Below are 25,746 nucleotides of genomic sequence, written 5' to 3'. Positions count from 1 at the left end.
CTGATATGAGAATTGCTACTGCAGCTTTCTTTTGATTTCCATTTGCATGGAATGTCTTTTGCCATCCCCTCACTTTCAGTCTGTACGTGTCCCTAGGTCTGAAGTGTGTCTCTTGTAGACAGCATATATATGGGTCTTGTTTTTGTAACCATTCAGACAGTCTACGTCTTTTGGTTGGAGCATTCAATCCATTTACTTTTAAGGTAGTTATTGATATGTATGTTCCTATTATCATTTTTTTAATTGTTTTGGGTTTGTTATTGTAGGTCTTCTCCTTCTCTTGTGTTTCCTGTCTAGAGAAATTCCTTTAGCATTTGTTGTAAAGCTGGTTTGATGATGCTGGATTCTCTTAGCTTTTGCTTGTCTCTAAAGGTTTTCATTTCTCCATCGAATCTGAATGAGATCCTTGCTGGGTAGAGTATTCTTGGTTGTAAGTTTTTCCCTTTCAATACTTTAAGTATGTCCTGCCACTCCCTTCTGGCTTGCAGAATTTCTGCTGAAAGTTCAGCTGTTAACCTTATGGGGGTTCCCTTTTATGTTATTTGTTGTTTTTCCCTTGCTGCTTTTAATATTTTTTTCTTTTTATTTAATTTTTGGTAGTCTGATTAATATGTGTCTTGGCCTGTTCCTCCTTGGATTTATCCTGTATGGGGCTCTGTGCGCTTACTGGACTTGATTGACTATTTCCGTTCCCATATTAAGGAAGTTTTCTATAATCTCTTCAAATATTTTCTCAGTCCCTTTCTTTTTCTCTTCTTCTTCTGGGACCCCTATAATTCGAATGTTGGTGCATTTAATCTTATTCCAGAGGTCTCTGAGAGTGTCCTCAATTCTTTTCATTCTTTTTTCTTTATTCTGCTCTGCAGTAGTTATTTCCACTATTTTACCTTCCATGTCACTTATCCATTCTTCTGCCTCAGTTATTCTGCTATTGATTCCTTCTAGAGAATTTTTAATTTTATTTATTGTGTTTTTCATTATTGTTTGTTTGCTCTTTAGTTCTTCTAGGTCCTTGTTAAACGTTTCTTTTATTTTCTCCATTCTATTTCCAAGATTTTGGATCATCTTTACTATCATTACTCTGAATTCTCTTTCAGGTAGACTGCCTATTTCCTTTTCATTTGGTTGGTCTGGTGGGGTTTTACCTTGCTCCTTCATCTGCAGTGTGTTTCTCCATCTTCACATTTTGCTTAATTTACTGTGCTTTTCACAGGCTGCAGGTTCGTAGTTCCTGTAGTTTTTGGTGTCTGCCCGCAGTGGCTGAAGTTGGTTCAGTGGGTTGTGTAGGCTTCCTGGTTGAGCGGACTGGACCCTGTGTTCTGGTGTTTGAGGCTGGATCTTGCTTTTCTGTTGAACAGGACTGCGTCTGGTGCTCTGTTTTGGGGTGTTTGTGACCTTATTATGATTTTAGGCAGCCTCTCTGCTAATGGGTAGGGTTGTGCTCCTGTCTTGCTAGTTGTTTGGCATAGGGTGTCCAGCACTGTAACTTGCTGGTCATTGAATGGAGCTGGGTCTTTTAGCATTGAGATGGAGATCTCTGGGAGAGCTTTCACCATTTGATATTATGTGGAGCCAGGAGGTCTCTGGTGGAGCAATGATCTGCCCTTGGCTCTCCCACCTCAGAAGCACAGGCTTGACACCCAGCTGGAGCATCAAGACCCTGTCAGCCACATGGCTCAGAAGAAAATGGAGAAAAAAAGACAGAAAAAAATAATAAATAAAATAAAATAAAGTTATTAAAATAAAAATTAAAAAGAAAGAAAGAAGAGAGCAACCAAACCAAAAAAATCCAGCAATGGTAACAAGCTGTAACAACTATACTGAAAAAAAAAAAAAAAAAAAGGACAGACAGAACCCTCGGACATATGGTAAAAGCAAAGCTATACAGACAAAATCGCACAAAGAAGCATACACATACACATTCACAAAAAGAGAAAAAGGAAAAAAATATATATCTTTTTTTTTTAAAAAAGGAAGAGAGCACTTTCATTGGGTTATTTGTATGGAAATATGTTAATATAAATGTTTCAGACATTACATGAAATTTCTAAAAATCTTATATTTGTATTTGTATGGAAATATGTATGGAAATATGTTAATATAAATGCTTCAGACATTAAAAAAAAAAAAAAAAAGGAAGAGAGCAACCAAATCAATAAACAAATCTACCAATGATAATAAACTCTAAATACTAAACTATGGTAAACATAAAACCAGAAACGAATTAGATGCAGAAAGCAAACCCCAAGTCTACAGTTGCTCTCAAATTCTAGTGCCTCAATTTTGGGATGATTTATTGTCTATTCAGGTATTCCATAGATGCAGGGTACATTAAGTTGATTGTGGAGATTTAATCCGCTGCTCCTGAGGCTGCTGGGAGAAATTTCCCTTTCTCTTCTTTGTTAGCACATCTCCTGGGGTTCGGCTTTGGATTTGTTCCCTCATAAAGGTGTAGGTCACCTGAGGGTGTCTGTTCTTTTCTCAGACAGTATGGGGTTAAGGTAACAGCTGATTAGGCTGCTCTGACTCACTCAGTCCTGGGGGAGGAGGGGTACAGAATGAGGGGCAAGCCTGCGGCAGCAGAGGCCAGCGTGACATTGCAACAGCCTGAGCCGTGTTGTGTGTTCTCCCAGGGAAGTTTTCCCTGGATCACGGCACCTGGCAGTGGCAGACTGCACTGGCTCCCAGGAGGGGAGGTGTGGATAGTGACCTGTGTTTGCACACAGGCTTCTTGGTGGCTGCAGCAGCAGCCTTAGCATTTCATGCCCATCTCTGGTGTCCACGCTGATAGCCGCAGCTTGCACCTCTCTCTGGAGCTCATTTAGGCAGTGGTCTGAATCCCCTCTCCTCACACACGAAACAATGGTCTCTTGCCTCTTAGGCAGTTCCAGACTTTTTCCTGGGCTCCCTCTGGGCCAGCTGTGGTGCACTAGCCCCCTTCAGGCTGTGTTCATGCAGCCAACTCCAGTCCTCTCCCTGGGATCTGACCTCCAAAGCCTAGGCCTCAGCTCTCAGCCCTGACCTGCCCTGGCGGGTGAGGAGCAGACAAGCCTCTCGGGCTGGTGAGTGCTGGTCGGCACTGATCCTCTGTGCAGAAATCTCTCCACTTTGCCCTCTGCATCTTTATTGCTGCACTCTCCTCTGTGGCTCTGACTCTTCCCCCCTGCCCACCCCCTGTCTCCACCAGTGAAGGAGCTTCCTAGTGTGTGGAAACTTTTCCACTTTCACAGCTCCCTCCCAGAGGTGTGGGTCCTTTCCCTAGTCTTTTGTCTCTGTTTTTTTCTTGTTTCTTTTGCCTTACCCAGGTACGTGGGTGGTTTCTTGCCTTTTGGGAAGTCTGAGGTCTTCTGCCAGCATTCAGTAGGTGTTCTGTAGGAGTTGCTCCACATGTAGATGTATTTCTGATGTATTTGTGGAGAGGAAGGTGATCTCCACATCTTACTCCTCTGCCATCTTGAATGTCTCTCCATATATTCTTTTAAAGTCTCTTTGCAAAGGTCATATTTTAGTTAATCTTGGGGCAAGTTGCTTCAGTGTTTTCTTGCTGTTATCTGTTCTCCATGCCTGCTCAATCCAGCATAACTGAGTAAAGGCACACAACAGCATTCCAAAGCTCAAAAACATATTACTTGTTTTAACATTAAGAATTATTGGTGGGTTACATTGATGACACAGTAAATGTAAAGCTTATGATGCTAGATGAGACCTCAATGACTGATTAAGAACTTCTAGAGGGGTAGAAGATGACATTTTTTAACAGCTTACTAAGGTCTTCAGATTTAACTAGAGCTTGATGTCATTAGGATGTTACAAGCTGATAGACTTAGTCTTTATTTTCAGCTTAGTCAAGCACATTTTATTATGTATCAATGATATAGAAATATTTCATTATATTTCTTTAAATTTATCTTGGCTGCACATGGGATTTCTAAACAGACCCATATAAAATCTATATTTGAATTATCTTTTGGTATATTAAGCCACACAGTTGAGTTGATTTTTTAGGTCTTTTTGATTTCATACATTGACATTATAATCATGACAGATAAGAATTTCTTGGAGGATTTCCTGAAGGACTTTGACAGTATCCTTTGATGTTACCAGCTAAAAATCGACCTCATGGAAAATTAATTTTCTACCATTGTGTTCACAGGTGGAGCCTTCACCTTTGAGTTCAAGGACTTCAACAAATATGCCTAATACTCATTAAAAAACTTTGTCAAGTTTGCATGTCTTAATCAATATAGCTTAGTCATCTTTATTTTTATCTTCAAATGCTTTTGGAAACTCCTAAAATCTTTTGAATTCTCAAGTCTAATATTTACTTGAAGAAAACACTCATATCCTACAATCTGTATCTTTTATTATACCTTAAAGCCACAGTTATAAGCACAGTAATAAATATAAATATGTTACACAGGAAATAGAATTACTGAATGTAGAAGTTGCAAATATGAATTTGGACTAATTTTTCACTTCTACTATTGTCCTTAGGTTAGTCTATTATTATCACAGATTTGTATGATAAATTCTTAATTTAATTTTAAATTGTGAACAGCTTCATAAGTCTGTCCATTCTCTCCAACAGTTTAACCTGCAGCAAAATCAATGGTAATACAAATAATGATGCCACCATTCATTAATGAAAAACAGCTGGTATATGCTGGCTAAAAGAACCTATGAATTAATTTGGGTATGGAATATTCAGTGTATTTCATGTTAGCTTTAGATATATCCACAATCTCTTTTCAGCATTTCATAAATAAATATATCTGCTTTTGTTCCTATCAAATATAGCTAAAGCACAGAAATCAGTAGAACCAATATTTGGAAGAGACATTTAACATGGATTATGTTAGGATAGATGAAGTAGCAAATATTATAATTGTCCTCAGAATATGCTACTTTTTTTTGAAATACTATTTAATTCATTTATTCTTTAATTACAAATTAATGTTTCTCTGTTAATTTTTTTCTTTATAACTGCTGCCAATTTTCTACTAACAAGTGAAGTGATTAATATTTCCTAACATTTAAAAAAAGAGAACACTAACCATATAAAATGGAAAAATAACCAGATTAAGTGCTTTAACTGACTTAATTTTTTTAAAAAAAGGTCAATTCAAATAGTGACTGGTTAATTTAGTCAGCAGTTGACCTAGTTTGTGTTGCTAGTGACAGCACATATTGAGTTTTAGTGTTGTGCAAATTACTATTTTTCCAAATGCTCTTTTTTTTCCCCTACTTAACTCCACATGTATAATCTAGCTTCTGGTTTAGTCTTAAAAATACCATAACTGAAATTAAGGATCATTTTGCACTGTTTAGACTGTGTGGTAGATTGTTGCAGTAATGGTCCCAAAATTTTTCATGCCTTTCTGGATTCATACCCTTGGGGAGCCCCCTCCCACATTCATTGTGACTCACGAAGTGAATTGCATTGGTCAATGAGACCTTAGCAAACATGGAACAAACAGGTGACTTCAATGTGTGTGTGCATTGGAGATTGTTAATTTGGAGCCCTATTACAACCACACAGCATGGCCTAGGCGAGCCTGCTGAAGGATGAGAGACCACTTAGAGCAGAGACAACCATCCTAGCTGCCATCTCCCCAAACAGCTTCTAGTTGACCTGATAGCTGACTGCATACTCATTAAGGAGCCAAGCTGAGACCAGCAGAAAAAACAACCATGTCCAGCTCAAATTATTGATCCATAGAATTGGATCATACATTTTGCAGAATTGGTTTTGCAGCAAAAGCTAACTAAAACAAAATTAGAATCATAATTGAATGAGATTTTTTGGGTCCTGGGATGAGGGTTGCAAGTTAGAGAAATGTAAAAAAATTGTGGCCAGAGGACAGATGGAGGTAAATTGCAAAAATGGCCTCAGTACTTTGCAGATCCCCCCCGCCACAGGGAATTTCCCCCCGCTTTGAATCTGGTATGGCCTTATGACTTGTTTTCACCAATAGAATGTGACAGAAGTGATATTGAGCAAGGTCTGAGCCTAAGCTAAGCCTAAGGGATCATGATGCTTCTGCTCTCGGATCTTGGAACCCAGAGGTTTCCATATGAACAAGCCTGGGCTAGCCTGGTGGATGATGAGAAACACATGGCCCATTTGACCCTGTAGCCCCAGCCAACAGCCAGCTGATCCCCCACATTAGGGCCTCGAAGTTGGCTGACAGCTGACTATAGATGCATGAGTAAGTCTTTCCAAGACCAGCAGATGAACTCCAGCTGAGTCCAGCCCGATTTGCCAACCCATAGAATCATGAGCTAAATAAAGGATGCTTTGAAACCACTAAGTTTTGGGGTGGTTTGTTTTGCAGCAAAAACTCACTTATACAGACTGTTTGTTTAGTGGTCACCTCTATACATTCAGAATAACTACTCCTTAATTCTTTTTTCTTTTATTAATTTTTATTGGAGTATAGTTGCTTTACAATGTTGTGTCACTCTACTCCTTAATTCTTTACCTATAGTTATTCACAGGATCAAAAGATGTGCAAAAAGTATTCATTGATATTTAAACTGTGAAATGTTCTTCTCTCTAAGATATTTATATCTCAACATATAAAATAAAAAAAAAAAAAAAACAGACCAATGGATTATTCTAGTCAGAATTTTGATATAAGATTAAACATGGTTAGAAACAGCAATGTGGGCAAAACCCAAAAAAACTTAGCTAAGAAAAATGATCCTTAATTTACTCTGCCTGATTATTCTTAAAGGCACATGGAAACATTCTTATTGAAATGCTTGCATCTCTCACACTAGCTAGTTATTTTACACACCAGAGACATTGCAGTAGCCTGTTCAGAGTCATTATTGATGTGATAGGAACAGTGAGCAAAGCATGTCACTTCTAGTATTCCTTACTACTTAAGTGATGGATAATGGCAATTAGAGTGCAGGTTTCAGAAATGCTTTTAGGAAATACTACCACTATATTTAATAAGTACTTTAAAATAAATTTTGTCAGTATGCTATATTTGTTTGTGGGACTATCAGCAATTAAAAAGGATAAAATGTAGTATTTTATAGTTTTGGTTAGGCTTCTTGATATGAAATCCTTGAACTGTTTAGTACAGTGTTGTATCTTCACAATTAATGTGTTCTAAATTATTTTAGTTAATTTTGCTTCAAAATGGTTAATTCTTTTGGTTTTATATATGGGTAAGGTGTATAATGAAAAATGGCTTGATTTTAGGGTGATTTAAAAATAGAAAGGTTATTACCTTACCTTGTACTAGTTGATTGAATATCCTTCAGTAGTAAACTTAGTTGAATTCAATTGAACATTAATTCTTAAGAACTAGTTTTTCTGCCAATGACATACTTGGTTAACAATTCACATTTCTCCTCCAGAGTTTTTTTCTTTCAACAGCATAATGTCTCAGTACTATAACATTTATCAAATTCAAGAGTTGTTTGACACTGTCTAGATTAAGATTTCTAGAAGGGAGAGATCATGCTTTACTCAGTCATACATTCCCTGCCCTGATATTGTGCTGTATATATGACAAGTAACCATTAAGCTTTTGTAAAGTGAATAAATGTATTAAAACTTTTCCTGATACTGGTATATTTCTTTTTTTATGTGGTAATTTAGCAGATGAGCAAAGAAATGAGAAAGTAACTCTGTGTAAGAGTATAAAATTGTATTTGTTTATATAATAATTAATTTAGCAAATACTTTATTTAGCAACTAATCTACCTGACATGATGCCAGGCACTGGCAATGGTTAGCAAAATAGGTATGATTCTTGTTTCAAAAATATATAATGTAATTAAGGAAAAAATACGGAAGAAAACAGAAATTCTGATTTTAGCCCCTGACTTTTAAAACTACATTTTATTCTTACAGCTGCTCCTAGAATAACAAGCAGTATCCTGAAAAAAATCACATAGTGCTTCTCGGGGATTTATCTAAATGACACTGAATATTGAACCTTAACACTATAATAGTTAATTTCTTTTTTATGTACTGCACAGAAAGCTTCAAGCAACATGTAAATTTATGTAAAACACATATACTTATGCTAAGCAACAGTTTATCCCTGGATTTAATTTGAAGACATATAGCAGCTTTACTTTTGCTAAGAATATGTAACATGATATAATTGGAACCAAGAATAATCATGACCATTTATGTAACTTTCATAGGTGATATGGGAAGCTTTCTTTAAAATAGAATCACTACAGTACTGTATTAGATGAGGTTTGCTATAACTGTAAGATCACCACTGTTACTGGAATTTGGTAGACTTTTGTCTTTCATATTTTCCTCATTCTTAGTCTCTTCCTGGAACGTCTTTCCCCCTTCTACGTTCTCTCCCTGCTTTGCCTGCAATACTCTTTTTCTCCTTAAAGAATAGGCTTAGGTGTTATTTGGTTTAGGAAGTCTGCTCTTCTTCCACAGTTTGGATAATGTGTAACTTGGACCGAGTTCCCCGAACATATTTCTTTCAGTGCTCTTCCCACATATTGGTTTATATGCTTGTTCCTCTGTAAGACTCTAAGCTCCCCAAAGACGGTGCTCTATCTCAGTTGTAGTCATATACCTCCCACAGAATGTTTGCTATTGATTGCTACAGAATCCTCAGTTCCTGGACAGATGCCTAGCATATAGCCATTCAGTAAATCTTTATGGAACTGAGATAAACTCAGATTTCATCTATTGTACACTGATAAATACTCTATAAAGCCATCAATTTTTCCTTAAAGATAATGATGTCATGCTTTCCAAATTCTCTAAATTGATCTTTTCTACTTCCTTTATATAAGGGATATCAAATGAGGAAAGGAGTGAATGATAATAGCCCAATAGTTATTTCTAAAATTTCCTCCTTCTCCTTTTTCAAGAGAGGAAACATCTTTGAGAGGCAACTTATTGATTATTAACTCTAGACTCCTAAATTTCACTTTTATGTTGTAATATGATAAAAATAGTCCATGAGAGAAACTGCAGGATTTTGAAAAGCTCCAAGCTAAACATATCATAACACTTAGGCACCCTTTAGAACTTAATACAAAACAGATGCAGAAAGAGAAATTGTGAAATAAAGGTAGAATTTCAAAGATGTCTTGAAAATAATGGCCTCTCAAAAACCCAGCTCTTTGAAAATTACTTTGAGGAATAATAACAGGAGTCAGTCTAAAACACAATACTTACATATCAATAGTATTTCAAAATGTAACACTGAACCATGTTTGCTTATAAAAATCCTAAATCTTATGTGGTATTAGGAAATAAGGACAGCCTTTTATTTACCGAGCCTTTCAGAAACTAAAAAGAATAATCTTTTATTATATATTATTCCAACAAGGTAAAAATTCTAGTATTGAGGACCTTATTATACTATGCATTTCATCACTCTGCAGGTTAAATTTTATCCCCTGGATACATAGATCTATGTAGGACATTCTTTTTAAAATAACAAAAAATCTATAAAACATATCAGTATTACTTCAACAAGATAACTAGAACCACTGTATATTTCTCTTTTATTAAGAACTCCTGGGATTATTATTTCCAGAGAAAACAATTACTTTTAACACAATATCAAAAATATTGAAGCATTCATGTGAAGAAAAATGAATAAAACTATCAATTACTGTCATTTTCTATAATTATAATGAAAGTTAGAAACTTTTCTTGGTTAACAAAAAAGTAAAAAATGCTATTTAGATATTAAAGTCAACAACTTGTTTCTAAGCGGCCTACTCTAAATGACTCATTTTTAGTTCATATACTCCTACATTCACTGATTCCTTTAGCAACTTCACAAATGTTTGTTTCATCTTTAATGCGCACAGTTACTGTGTAAGTTCAAAAAATAAATATGTTCCTAACTTCCAGAAGTGTAAAGGCTAGAATGAAAGAATCAAGTCACATTTACAGTAGATTTTGATACTTGCTCTGGTGGAGGGATGGAATAGTTATAATGGAAGGACTGAGAGCACTGGGGGTGAGGAAGAGGGAAGAATCTGAACCCCTACTGGATATCTGACTTGAAAACTGGATTTTGGTGGCCAAAAACTCACATGAAACCAACCATTCTGTAAGTAACATACTTAGTAAGAACAGATATGATTTAAAGTGTCTCAAATGTGGAATTTATGCTCTACTCTCTTTGCCTGATCAGCAGTAAAAGAAATATAACATATTGCATCTCATTTTCATTTTGAGAGAATTTTCAAAAGACTAAAAAGGGAAGGTGATTAAAAAAAGGGGTTCACACACTATAAAATGAAACAATTACAGCAGCCAGAAGAGTGAGCGTTAATTAATCGGAAAACACACCCACAGAACATCTGAAGAAGCAAGTGTAATAGGACATTTTAAGATTTTTTCAATTCATTCTCAGTAAATTTTACGGGAGGATTTTTTAAAACAATGTGTGATTTGATCTTACAGAACATACGATTTTAATGTTTTAATAGTGATCAAGTAACTAAGGTAAAAATAAGCTGAGTTGTCCAGCTAAAGAGGTGAGATTGCAGAGAAGAAACACAATCTCTTTCTGTCTTCAATTTTCAAAATGCCACTGTGAAGAATTACAGCTAGTTTTAGTTCTTCATATCTTTACTCATCAAATCAGATTTGGAATATCATTCATGGCAATGAAGTTTTCAGCTCAAAGAAGCTTGAATGGTAATAGTGGCTGTGCTATAAATGTGCCTGCGGTGCTCAGAACCTTCACACTGAGGCCTTTCACCCCTCTTCCTTCCTGGGCCTCAGTTTCTTCATTTCTATATAATTTGCCTGACTCGCAATGTTGTGGGAATCAAATGAAATAAAACATATGAGAGAGGAAGGGCAAAAGTTCTCTTCATTATGTAAAATTCTATTTATATATTTTAGCCTAGGTCTTAACCAGATAATAAAACTGTTTCAAGTTTATTCTGAAATGATTCACTAAACATTGAAGAGCCTGATTGGTAGGGTTGCCTTTAAAAATATATATAAAAGAAATGTATTTTTGACAAAGGCACAGAAGATTGCTCATAATAGTAAAGTTTACAAATGTTAGAAAAAAGAACTTGTATAGTGTAAATGTAACCACATAATCATAAACTTTATAGGAGTAACTTTAGATGAATATATGAAAATCTTATCAGCAATGAGAGTAATTGACCCAAAATTTCTAAAACAGATGAAGGATATTTATATATGTTATTCACAAGATGATATAATTTAAGATTAAACTGATTGAGAAAGAAGGAAATTTACAATGTTATCTCCCCAAATAGTTGTAGATATGCTCTAGGTTTGTTACTATATGTTGGGAGATAGTGTGGTATTGGAGTTCAGAATTCATTTGAATAATAACTCTTCCATACAATTGTTTAAGTTTGAAAAAGTTGTTTATCCTTCTGAATTTGTGTCTTTTTTTGTCAAAAACAAAACCCCAAATGAAAACAAAACCAATACCTACATCATAGGATATTTGTGGGAAGTAAAAGAAATGACGCTTGAAAACTTTAGCATGTTTCCAGCTACTTAGTAGGCATTCAGTGGATGAGAACTATTATCATTGCTTTTTATTATTACTCATACCTGCTTCAAGTGCTTTCTCGGTGATGACATTTGCCATCATGGCTGTCTTAGGTCAGGGTTTCAGAGAAACAGACTCTGAGATGGAGACTCCACTGGGGAATGCCATTGGGATCAGCGTTTATGGGGAACATGAAGAAAGCAGAATTGAGCAGAGGGGAAGTTTAACTGTGATGCAGTCATGACAAAAGCCTCAGTTTATCCCACAGGGAGCTCTGTAGCTGAGAGACCCTTCAGAGCTGTCCTGCTTTAAGGCAAGAGACTCGGCCTTTTTAACCATCCCTATGCATTCATCACCCTTATCCTTGGTTATGAGCTGGAGGGTGGGGCATAACTTAGGCCAGATAACACTCTTTGGCTGAGAGCTATTCCCAGACAGAGACTCAGCTTAGAGCCGTCAGCTGCCAATACTTTCTATGGCTTAGGGAGAGGGTGCCTCAGTCCTGAAAGGGGAATCTGGGCAACACTCCATAGCATCTACTACAATGGCCTCTGGTATCCTCAGGTAAATTGACATGATTAGTTATCCTTCCTAAGACGACTCATTTTAACAGGCCCGTGAATGATGAATGGGAGAGGAGTACAAGAAAACAAGAAGGAGAGAGGTATTTTTAAAAATTACCAAGATTTGAATAGTGGCCTCTTAAGAAAGAAATAAAAAAGCAAACAAGGATTATGTACAAAATTAGAATATTGAGAAAAAATGAATATTAGGCTCTGAAGATAATTTAGGAACTCATTTCAGTAACTTGAACATTTGATACTTTATTTACTAATTCATTTATTCATTCTAAACTGTTTAGTACATATATAATTTATAAAGATTTTGCTGTCTCATAAAAATAAGTCTCTGTCAGATTGGGATGGGGAAGGAGGTATGGAGTCAAACTCCATTGATTATTCTTCAATGTACAATTCCAGGATAATTAATAGAAATTTAGAGTAATAATGAATAAATACAATGGAAATTCTGAACTGAAACTCAAAATATTTGGAGGGTTATTTTGCATGAAAATTTATATTAGAAGTTTGTTACACATATTAGAAAGACTAATAAGTTTAAGCAAGTAATTCACTGTTGAAAATGACTTAGAATTAGGTAAGAACTTGGTTTAATAAACACCACTGGAAAAAATCAGATAGGTTTCATGGTCAAGGTTAAAAACAATAACAATGGTTGCAAAAACTTACTGGAGCCTACCAGTGGTCATATTACCAAAGACAGAAGCACTTCATTCAGGATTAAATATTTCTTTGATTGGGTTTGAGTTAATATATGCATGAAATGGGAAAATAATTTTGGAGAAAAACAAAATTTCCAAAAGGGAAAAAAATATGGAGTCCTAGACATGTAAGCACTTAATTTCTGGAGTTAGTGAGCTAAAAGCATATTTAATATCTGAAGTTTACAATCTAGGAAAGCAAATTCTGTTAAGAGATAAAGGAGTGTTTTCTATTTCTCACTGCCCACTTTTCCCCATCCAATAACCTGAAACATCTCACCTGGCTCTGATGACAATCTCTGGGAAGTATGGTACTTTTATCCTCTCAGAGATCACAGAACACAGGCTATTGATCTGATTTTTCTCAGCATGACCAATACTAAAATTGCCTTTCTCTTCAAGAAGCTCTATTTTCCCTGTCTCTCTTTCAAAAAAAAAAAAAAAAACCCAAACCAAAAACGAAAAACAAAAAGTAAACCTGCAGTTCTGCACTAAAGCACATTGCAGAGAAACTAGTAACTTTTATATTACACATAATGCTATGTAAATGTATCATAAAGATAAAAACAGCTGTCAAAAGTGGAGCCTCTAAATGAACAAAAAAGCTCTATATGGTCACCATAATACCATACCCAGAAGGTCTGTTTTGGTGGACTACCTTTAAATGAACAAGTGAAGCTTGTGACTTAGATGGCTAAAACTGTCTTTTAATACGTGTGACTTTGGAAGCATTACCTGATTGGACTACATCTGACAAACTACAAAAAGTCATGAGGCACACTTCAAATTTTGCTTTGTGGGGCCAGATGCCAATTCGAATAAAAATGGAGGTGGATAATCAATATGGCGTTACCACCAGCTGTGATCGTGATGGGGTACTGTGGTCAACAGATTACTCAGGTGAAAAGCCCAAGAGTTAAGGAAGAGTCTCTCAATAATAGGCTGCCTTCGATGTCATCTAAGGTAGTCATCTTCTATTCAGTTCCAAACTGGGCTAAAGTGAATGTCCAATTTTGCATAAAAAAGCAATGAAATAAACTATTCTGCAATATAATTTAGCAGAATTTTATGCAGTAGTTAATTAATTATGTTAAAACATGAAATAATTCAGTAGTGGGCTAAGCTGAGAAAATGCTTTTACAGTTTTTATTTTTATTGTTTATTTTTTTCTTCAACAAATATTGACAGAGTGTCTGTTGTATGGACATACAAAGTGATCAAAAATAAAACAGAATATTAGCCTTTGCTTTGGGGGGCCCCATAGTTTAGCTTATGTCATTAATACATAAAATGTCACAGAATCACAAGTTTTAATGGCATATTTTGGTCATGTTCATGTGACTGCATGAAACATACACATACTAAGAAGATGTGCATTCTTTTCTGCCATGGGAACTATTACTACTTTGAGAAGAGAGTAGATGGAGGCACATTCTCTAACACAGACAAGCAGGGAGCATGGATGTAGTACACTTTCTGGAATGATCTGAAAATTCTTGGACCTTTGAGTGTAACCTCTCTTTAGCTCCCAAGCTTTGGTTGGTTATTACTCTATTCTGTCCTATTAAAGTGACAATGTAATTTCTTTTGTTAAACTAGGTGAAAGACTAGGAGAAAACTGTTATAAAGCTAATATATGCAGTCAAAAGATTAGGGCAGAGTTCTGTACAGAAACTTGGTGAATTACCAGGATTCAGAGCAAGACAAAGATCCAGGAGGCAAGAAATTTAGTGATGAGGATGGACAAGCCCTTTGCCAGACAGGGAGGAGTATGGCTCAGAGTCCAGGAGGCCATACTACTTGGAAGTATGACTATTACTAGTGAGCAGAATGAGCCAAAGAGAACTTGTGACTTTGGTAGAACTGTTGATTCTCTGCCTTTCATACATTTTCTGATTAGTTATGAAGTGCCCCCAAGACTTACACCTGCTAATATGATGAAGAAGATGGTGCAGCAGATGGTCTCGAAGTCCTAAGAGCTTTGTGCCTCAGTAAACCCTGGCAGTATGTCCAGTGATTTCATTTATTTTTACAACATTAACTTTTATCCATCGGGAAAGAGAATGGTACCAGTTGAGCACTTGCTGTCTTCTACTCTGACACTTTTACTCCTTAAGAAATAGTGGTTAATTTCTAAGATGACAAACTAGGAACAGAAGTAACCATGATAAGAAGACTGACATAGGCTACGACTTTCAGCTAATAAAAAATCCTACGGTATTAAGGAGTTTATATTCTGGCCCCTTCACCTACCTAATACTCCACACAAATCAGGGCTATGAATCATGCATGTTCCCTTATGATTCCTATGCTCAGTGTACAGATTATCAAAATTACTCCAACTTTCTAATTTTCTGACATTCAGATCTGGTTGGTAATGGAATGGACTATGTCATAGGAGTGAGTTCCTCATCACTAAAAGGATTACAGTGGACACTGATGATACTGATGGAGAATCCATGTACCAATCTAGGACTAACTCAATAATCTCCAGGATCCCTCGTAACCCTGAGATACAATATCTTTTCTGATCTAAGGTTGACTTTCTCCTTTTTCTTTTCCTATCCTAATGCTACTCATCCTCTGAGGTCTAGGTCAGGTGGCACCTTCTTCCCAAATAATATTACTTTATATGATTGTTATGAGGAATTGATGAGCTATTGTACGTGTGTATATATACTTATATATATAAATATATATATATATAAAAGCTGAGTGCTTGGCATATAGCAGGTGCTAAATTAATTCCTTTCCTCACTTTTCTCCACAATGATAAAAAAATTCACATTAATCTCTTTCTTTTCTGGTCTCCAACAGTATTTGGCTCTAATAAAAAATTAGTAATTATTTTTATGGTCATATTTTTCTTGAATTACTTTATGTTCTATGCCATCTTTACATTTATTGAAGGCCAGAACCAAATCTCCCTTTTATTTTTATTTCCCACAGTTTATAGACAAGGGCTGAACACATAATGGTCAATGAATGTGGAGAGGGTAAGCTTAATAAAGGAGAATCAACATAATGTAGTTTAAAAGTCACAGTGTATTTAATATTGTTACCCCAATTTAGAATTCATGTGGCCTGGAAAAGTCTTATGCTTCTGTTTCCTCATTTAAAAATGGAGTCAAACATCCCTACTCTGCTTTCCTGAGTGTATTGTTATAACCAGAGGATTGAGTAAGTATGAAGGACCATCAAATAGTGCACTTTGATTTGGTTGCCCATTTAGTTGCAATTTATCACATTTGGAGAGCTCACCATGGAAAGGGCAATTCTTGTTTTGCCAACCTTCCTGATTACAAATGTTTGGCTTTTTTCTCTGCTCCAATAGGAACAAATTACAGGCTTCCATAATATTCAGTGTAACTGATCTTTATGCGTTGTAGGGATTAAAACTAGCTTACATCTTGAATGAATAATTAGGGATTTCAAGTCTCTGGAGAACAATGGATCACCATAGTCCTCCATTAAGACTGTGGCTTTGGAGTCACACACCATGTTCAGGTGTTGTTCAGACATCCTGAGAGTATTAAGAGGTTCTCAAAGACCTCTGACCAACATAAAAAATTGTGTCAAAACACAATTGTGTCAAAGCACGATTGCAAATTATTATTTGATAACAAGGTGGTTATTTAAGGCTGAAGCTTATAATGGTCGATTCCTCATTGTAACCTCTGCTTAACCTGCCTGGAATGAATGTAAAGTCTGCCTGCTGTTCAACCCCTGCTCCACACAGCTGTCAGAATTATCTTCTTAAAGAACAAATCTGAGTCACATGGCTCCCTGTTGCATTCCAAATAAAACCCAAATTCCATGGCTCAGAAATCAGTGCCTTTAACAATGACGCCTCTGCTGCTCTCTTTTAAATGTATTCAACAAATAGTGACTTATTCTCTACTCTGTGTCTTCACTATGCCATCAGGGCTATAGGTTCCTCACTGTTCCTGAGACGTGCTCTAAACTCTCTGCCTTGTCTGCTTCACCTGCTCGCTCTGTCTGAAATGCAGCTTCTCCTCCTAACCACCTGGCAAAATCCTACCAATCCAGGTCCAGTTCAAATACCAAATTCTTCTGCCATCTGTATGTAGAGTTCTCTGGTGATAGCACTGTGATAACAGATTACTAGCCCACCCTGCTGTCTGTCTCCTTAATCTGTGCTCTCTTAGGGGTGAAAGGCCATGTATTTTAACTTGGATCCTGCACAGCCCTTTGCTTGTACAATTGAATCTAAATTAAATCTTAAGAATAGCCTCACTAATTTGCCACCTTCAGTTAACTCATATCATTGCCAAAAAAGGGATTTGGGTGAGTTGGATCAAATGTTTACAGACTAATTGATTGTTTGGACCCTTTGAACAGTGGCTTCAGTAATGGATTCACTCCAAAAATCAGTCAAATTGCTGGGTTTGTAAAACATGGCCTCAGTCAAGAGGCAAGAGAAATAGAAGCATTTTCATTATAGATTTCAAAGCAGTAGCTATAATTCTTCTAACCTGATGTGATTATATGTTTATTTATTCACTCTCTTGCAGTCCAAAAGCACTGTTTTATTTAAAACATAAATATACCTCGTCTATAGATGTTATAAAAGTTACACATAAAATTTTTCCTAGAGCTTCATCTGTAAACCAATGGCTGTGTATAAAAGATATCACTATAACTAGTTGAAAAGTAGAGAACTTCATTAAGCTATATTTTGGCACTACAAGATGGAAAGTATCAACACAATTGGTATCTTTTTGTTTTTGTTTTTTTTCAGAGATTTGGTTGATTCATTTGACACTATGCAGTGTTAATATGCTTGAAATATATACCCCCCTTTCTCTGCTGATTCACCCCCATTCAATCACCCACTGGTGGGTTAGGGACAGGTCAGTTAACCTAAAGAGTACTTCAGTCAAAGGCACACTCTATTCCTGCTTAAGTCCTGAATCCTGCTGGGTTTTCTTACTCTGTTGGACTAGCCTAGACCCCTAAGGTCTCTTCAATGGCTCTCCTTTGAAACTCAAAGCAAACCATAGATCACCCCACTAGGCTCTCTTCTGAGCCCTGGCCTGCCCTCTTATTCCCAGAGTCTTCAATTGGCTTCTCAAACAGAAAGTATCCACATGACCAGAGGCCTTCCCAAATCTCGCTTCTTTATAACACTTTCATCCCTCCTTCTAAAACATGTTATTTCTCAGACATATTATATTTCACAAGGTGAAAGGCAGGATGGGGATAGAATGTTTTTCTTTTTTTTTCTCTGACTTTTTCAAGTCACAGAATGGGATTCTCTCCCATGTATATCCTTGAAGCCAGCCAGGACCCAATCAGTGTTTGAGGTAATTGGGGTAGAGGGAATAGACAATTTCTTCTACACTTTGCAGTTTTGAAGCTTCCACATATTTTAAGTACAAACATACTTCTATTAATTTTTTTAAAATAAGCTAAAGTGATATATCCTACATAACCTTAAGCTAAATATTTTTCTCATTTCTCAATATATTAATTTGCTTTATTTTTCTATTCTGGAGTTTATTATCACTGTCTACAAACTGAGCTTAATTTATTATGGCTTGTAGCAATATAGGTTTGCATGGAGTAAGGAGTCAATTTTGTAATTCTCAAGGGCAGGAACAGCATATGTGTAAAGAGAGATACAGCAGGTATTATTAACTGCCAACCTTATGAAAAGGATTAAAGGTATTTATTGATACAAATGAATGGACATGAAATTAAAGTGGTAACATCTAAGAGACAAAAACAAGAATTCATATAATTTATCAGACCATTAATTTCTCTACTGATATTTTAAAATAAAAAGGGAGCCTGCTTCTATGAAGAAAACCCAAAATTTAGTTTAGACATATTTTTTCTTTATATTTCTGATCACTCAAAATGAATGCTTACAGGTAATCTTAAGAAGAAATATTTTTGATGGTATATTTTTTTTGTTTTCAAATGTAATATTTTTGTGTCATATTTTTCTGGTTTTGTTTTATGACATTCATAGCATAAAATTTGTTCAAAATTTGAAGCTATGATCGACCCAAGGTAAATAAAAGAGAAAAATCACAAATTCAAGGAAAATGAGTTTAACATGATCTAAATATTTTGTATATAACATAACCATTGACAATTAAAATTGATTTTTTTAATGAGATGTGAATAATGCAGTTGGGTAATTTTTTTCTTATTTATACAGTCTCTCTCATTAACTGCAAAGTAAATCAGGATGAAAGGAATAATTTAGAAGAAAATGTTTACTTTAAGTTACATTGGCAAATGCAACAAAGAAAATTCATTCTTACTATTCTGCTAATACAAATTTTTCAAATTCTAGAGTAAGAAGGGGTCTTAGAAATTATCTGGTCCAACTCCCTCAGTTTAGTGCTCTATGAGATTAATGCCAAGGCAAATCAAGTGACTGGCTTTTTGTTACACAGCTGATTAAGGACTGAGCTGGGTCTTGACCCAGAAAATTCCTTACTTTGGGCCTAGGACTTTTCCCACTGTATCACATTACCTTTAAAATAAAATTCAATCCAAGCCAAGTTTTATATGTTTGGGCTCATTACAGCTGTGGTCTACCTGTGCTTCCCAAAATGTTTACAGAAGAATAAACTGAAGTTAATAAGTGTGTGGCAGCATTTTAAATTGTATTTGTAGGCATAGTTTGTATTTGGATCCACCTCTTTAACCAATATAGAAGAGATATTTCAGCCAAAATCTCTCTCTGCCACCCAAGTTCCACTGCCTTTCTCTCTCTCCATCATTATGTTACTCTTTTATGTTTTAAAAAAGCCAGTGGGGGGAAAGATCATTTTTCTACTTCTCTGTTAAGACACTATGATCGTACTATAGAATTTGGTTCAAAAGATTTCTTATTCCATTTAGTTGATTGTCACATAGATATATAAAAGAAGATATTACAAGGAAAGATTTGGCAGATGAGAAATGAGCATGTCTGTGAATGTTTGTCTAAGGCTAATGTGCATTTCTGACTTTGGGTTGCATGTTTGAGCTGTATAGCTTGTGAGAGATTAAAGAATACCCAAGAATTACTATTTCTTCAGGAGTAGGACAGGCAGGCTTATTTCATTTATTTATTGTATCGTAATTGCTAAGAATGCTTTAAATAACACTTTTATGTTCATGTAGCCACATAACTTTTGAGAAGTAAAGTGTAAATATTGACAATACTAATCAAATAGAAAAAAATGGCAAAGAAATCAGATCTGCATAATCAAATATTCTCAATTTCTTACTGGGGGTGTTTTAAATAAGTATTACTTTCAGTTTGACATAACATAAAATAATGAAATAAAATAATTGAATCAATTTGAATTTTGTCCTAATTTTTCCTTAACATTTCACAGATAAGAAAGTTTTTACATTTGTGTCTAAATTTCTAAAAGTATTATTACTCAAAGAATAAAATTTTATTAACTTACGGCCCTGATGCTTTCAAAATGTCCACCTTCTTTCTCGAAATCGATAGGCTGTCCTTTTAGTGTCCAGTAGAAAGTGACATCCAAACTAGCGTCATGAATTGCTTTGCAGTTAAGGACGATGCTTTCTCCCACTGTTAACTCTGTTCTTTTAGGAGTAAGTTCTATTCTTGTAGGTTCTATAGAAATAAAGATACGTTAATTAGCATAACGTATAGTTTTCACCTTCATTCTGTATTTTAAATAATAGAGAAAAAAATTAAACAAGGAATCTATGTAATACAGTTGCTCCAGATACATATCTTTTAATAAACTATTATTAATTGAAATATTACCATTTTGTATGTTAGGGCATTTCACTAGGCATTTGTAGGGAACAGATGATTTAAAAGTCCCTATTCCTGTTAAGAAGTCAGCTTGGATGAAAAAGAGGAAAGACTACATAACTAGAAAGAGCATTTGGCTCTCCTGGAAGGAGGAACATTAGAAAAAAGAAGCTGTAGCCTCCCTGTCCACCTTCAAGGATCATCAAGTATAAATAAAATAATTTTTACAATAAAAAATGCTTCACATCTAAGGAGGAATAATTCAAGTGAGTTCACTTTAAAGGTTATACGGAGCACCTCCCTTCAAATTACTATCTTAAAGGAGATGAAAACTATACTACTACTACTATACCAGCTTGTATTCGCTTTATAGTTTACAAAACCTTGTAAGTAGAGGAGTAGAAGAGGCACCTCTGGCTCATTATAAAATATCCCCTTTGATAGACTGTGGATGCTTTAATTGAGATCTAAAAAAAAGGCAAAATATTGAATAGAAATGTTTTTTGAGAAAAAATGTTTACATTAACTATTTAATGATTCAGTTAAATTTTTAAAAAATAGATACATTTTTACTGGGTTTAGAGCAACTTTAAACCAATAAAGGCTAATACCAGCTGTACATCTAAGGGTTAGTTCAGCTAATGATCAAACAACTGCAATATGATATTTTTTTTGAATAAAGTAGGGAGGTGATGGAGACAGGATTTTGATACTTTCTTTTTTCCTAATTAGGTTCCTGATTGTAGATACCTCAAGAAGCCTGACAAAGATGAAAAATTAGCCTAATTTTCCTATTTCAGCTCTACTGTTTGCAATAGCATAGTCTGATGAAGGACCATTGTTAACCACTGATAAGATCCTTTAATATGCAGCGTCCTTCAAAGCAGTCTCAGAAAGAGCGATACCAGGAAAGGAATGCCACTGTAAATATTAACATTCTGGAAGTCAAATATTCTGTGTGGCATTCTAAATTCTGGCTTCATCAGAGAATACAGATCATCACAGCATATTGCAGTTTCAACTTTGTGAGAATTGGAATGTTCTGAGTAACTAAATATTCCACTTAACTCGTCATTAACAGAGAACATTTTTGTTATTATTAAATTTAAAAAGTCTGTGGATCCAGCATTGCCTCACTATGAAAAACGTTGTTTAGCACACACAAGGAATGAGACCCAGACTGGAAAACTGACTTGGATCCCAGTAATGTATGCTATAAGTGAAGACATTTTTAAAATTATGTTCCTTCCTTCCCTGGATGTTTGCTTCTTTTCTGAAATATCAGAGTGCTGGCTATTTTAATTACATTTCTCTTTCTGAAGAAAGGGGAAAATGAACATTACTATATTTTTTTGTGGCCAAAGTATGATTCATTATATACTACATGCACAAACGGAAAAAATTAGTGATATACTTCACCGTGAAAAGTATTCCTTTACCAAATGAAGAGAATGTCTAAGATAGGAGATTTTCTTAGTACTAAACAATGACAAGTAGTCTCAGAAGAAGGTTCTAGACTTGGAATCTAGTTCATTTTAGAACTAGAAAACTAACAGAAACATTTAAGCAGTAATATTTATAATACTAAAAAATTACAGTGTATAAAAATTCCATTGATGCAGAAATCAAAGAGTAGCTCTGTTGTCAGTTCATCTGATGTATATTTCAACACCACATGTTCACGTCCTCCCTCTGCTATTCTTTTTTTTGCCCCAAATCCCCAGTTGAAGTGGTAACAAAGGAATATTACTGATTGATGCTAAAATTAATCTTGATTCAGGAAAATATTTTTATACTGTTGGCATACTTTTAAATTTTGAGACCTCGACTAAAACTTCAGAAAGCTTTCTTTATCCTGCACATATTTTGTTCAGAGCATAATATTTAAATTTCTACCAACAAGGTGTTCCTTTCTGCATAGTCCCCTAAATAATGGAAAGGGATAATTCAACTGTGTTAGTTCTTTGTGTACAATATATTTCTTGAACAGGAACATGCACACACATACGTGCAAATACACATACATGCACGTTATATTTATTCACTTTCTGATAAGGCCATGAAACTATGCTTATAAAACATTTAGCCACATTTTCTTACCTTTCACAGAAACAGAAGCTATGATTTCAGCAGAACCAAAGACATTTTCCCCTTGGCAAACGTACTTTCCCTCATCTGATTTAGAAGCATTTAGGATCCGTAGACTCCCGTCTGGAAGAATAGCTATTCTGAAAATTATTAAAAAGTTTTTTTTTTTCCTGTTTAACTGAAAATCAACTAAGTGGTAAGAAACTCTCATGAAGTCTGAAACCACTTCCAAGTAATAATAAATAAGATAAAGGATCACTGTGAAAATATGCAGTGATAGTAGAAATGTTTTGCCCTTCAAGAAATTATGCAATAAACCCACATAATACCTTCTTATATTTAAAAGGGTTAGGGAGTGACAGGTTATTTTTCTTTTGACAACTTTATGACAGTTCCTTTTAAAACTTGTGGAAAAAAAGGTGACCCTGAATTTGGTTATTAAAACTTATACTACAATATCACCAGCGTTATTTTAATATTAAGCTTGAGGTATTTCACCTCAAACCAAGAATAACCTCAAAAATCAAATATAAAAAGAAACAGCATAAAAACATAGAAGAGGACAAATACAAACATAAAATTAATTGTATACATCCTCGAGATGATTTGTGGTGGTTTTTCGGCAGTGCAACCCATGTAGCAAGGGCGTGACAGTCCTGATACCTGAAACCTGGGCTGCTCGCACTGCGCTTTTCAAACATAAAAACGTGACATCTGAGTTTGCATTTGGGCTCTTTCAAGACCTTTATCAAAAGTGGATCTTGAGTCTTATATGAAGGTGAGAAATTAAAGCATTATTAAAAATTTTTAGAAGTTCTGTGAAAATGAGGTTGACATTCAGGATTACCATATTCTCCTGTGTATTCATCATTCCAGAAATATAAGGATATCAAACTTAATTAGAATTTTTGTCCTTTTCTCCCTCTTATGCTCCTGAAGTATAACCTATTATTTCACCAGTGCATCGACCTATTGAAGCAACCCGACACATAACAGAAGTGGCTGTTGTGATTTTATTTGATATGCCACTAGAATTTAGGCTGACTTCTTTTAGGAAAGAGGAAGTAACAGTCTGTGCTACTTTTGGTAGAAAACCAAAGGTCTCACTGAACTTAAAATCCTAAAATTGGATCCTCCTAGTTCTGAAAAGAATAGTTTATTGCAGGGCAACATGATAACATTAAACTATTTAAGATACAAGAATAATGGCTAAATCAGTTTATCAACATCCTTTATGTTATTTTAAAATATGTATTCAGTTTTGCCAATCAGTCCAGAACTGATGGTTATGGACAGCATTGAACTTTTAACAATTGGATTAGATTCTAGGCTGCTGAATATTGCTTATTAATTTATACTTACATATTATTATCCATAAAGAGACCAGTTTAAAAACATCATACTGTTTCCAATATGGATCAAATTTGATTTACAATGTATGAGAAGGGATCCAAATTTAGAAGCAAGTCAAACTAGGAATAGAGGATTTGACTGTAATTTATGTCTAGCAGGGATGTTAATGAGACATTTGGAAAATACAGTGGTCTCTAAAGTTATATAATCCATTTAAGATGGTCAATGAAAAATTCTGTTTATTTAGATAGTGCTATTTCTATAAAAATGGAATATAGGCACTTACTCCATTTCAATCACGAAGATACACATGCTACAAAAAGATTTATTTGAAAGCAAAGATTATACTTTTTATAAACAAATAAGCCTTCTCTTGTGAGAATGACACACTTTATTGAAATATAGTTAAATTACTACAGTTTGTGCAGATTGTTAATATTGTGAAAATGTCTACATTTTACTGACTGGTGTAAATACTAATCTAGCAGATGAGAAGTTTGGCTTAAAAAGTCACCCCCTTTAAAGAAATAAATGTATCTTAGATACTGGTAGTATCTTAGCTCTTAATTTAAGATAAGTCCTTTATCCCTGACAGGAGGCAATATATTACAAAGAGAGTTTATGAACACTCCTGTACTTTAGGTCACTGATCCACTTGGAGGATAAAGAATTTTGAATACCATGATGTTTTTTACCTGTCAAGTGACAGTGTCATTTAACCAAAAGTCTGTCTACTGATTCCAGTTGCAAATCCTTATCAGATAAGCTCTTTTTTAAATTTAGAAAATAAAAAAATAGAACAGACAATGAATGCAATTTATATTATAACATCTGGCTATTGCAAACAAATACTGAGATAATTGAATACTGAATTAATATTTCTTTGCAATTTCCAGCTTCTTTGTCTTCTGCCCTATGCTATTAACATGCGACTCCTACATTTGGAATCTTCACATTTGTAGACTAATTCTTCTGAGACATCCTTGAACTTGGAATGGGGTAATAAGGGAGTGGTAAGGTGAAGGTCTGTTGTGGACAGGGAGAAATTTTAGAAACGCAAATCAGCATTCTAGCACTTAGTATCAAGGCACATTTACTCTCTTCTGGTCTCTAAATTTCTCCACAAGTTTCTGCCTAGACCTGGAGATGTCTTGGTTCTCATCTTGCACTTAATTACTGTATCTTTGCCTTGGTAACTTGCCCAGTACCACAATCTACCTAGTATACTATTGTGCTTACCCTATCTTGCAAGGATTCATTGCTAACTTCCTGATGCCTCTCTTGATCTCCAAATTTAAGGATCATTTTCTGGACTCTCCATTTCCATGTTTGGCTTACCTGTCAGATAGTACCACCTATTTTAGACCCTTCCAAGTGCTTGTCTGGGAGTATCACCTATACACCTGCTGCCATATTATTTAGAGATCATGCTTTGACTTCTAGATTAGATTTTTTTCTGGTACCCTATCATAATGGATATTATATCATGGAATCATTAATCACTAATTGAGACTGTGTGCTTTAAGGTCAGAGAGGGTTGCGTTCAAATCACTGCCATTGACAAGTACTTGTGTGATCTTAAAATTACTCAGTCTCTTTCCTTATATGTAAAACTGTCATAATTATATCTAACTAGTTATTTAACAGTACTAACTTGATAATATATGTAAATTATTCTATTTTTGTGGTGTGTGTAGACATTACTTGAAAATTTACTCAAAATTTTAAATAAAATTTGTGACAAATTTTAAAAA

At 35.0% G+C, this 25,746-nt stretch overlaps 1 protein-coding gene across 1 annotated transcript in view; it reads right to left on the bottom strand.

The window, feature by feature from the left end:
* CNTN5 (contactin 5) overlaps positions 1-25,746 on the bottom strand; it is a 1,371,764-nt gene that overhangs the window by 161,688 nt on the left and 1,184,330 nt on the right. The window contains exons 14-15 of the mRNA XM_082339878.1: positions 22,652-22,779; positions 20,229-20,404 (exon numbers count right to left, since the gene is read on the bottom strand). Of these exons, the coding sequence (XP_082196004.1) occupies positions 20,229-20,404; positions 22,652-22,779 (304 nt within the window). The remainder of the gene's footprint in view (positions 1-20,228; positions 20,405-22,651; positions 22,780-25,746) is intronic.

The sequence above is a fragment of the Balaenoptera borealis genome, assembly GCF_965194805.1.
Source record: "Balaenoptera borealis genome assembly, chromosome: 11".
Lineage (NCBI taxonomy): Eukaryota > Metazoa > Chordata > Mammalia > Artiodactyla > Balaenopteridae > Balaenoptera > Balaenoptera borealis.
This window is presented reverse-complemented; position numbering and strand designations above follow the sequence as displayed.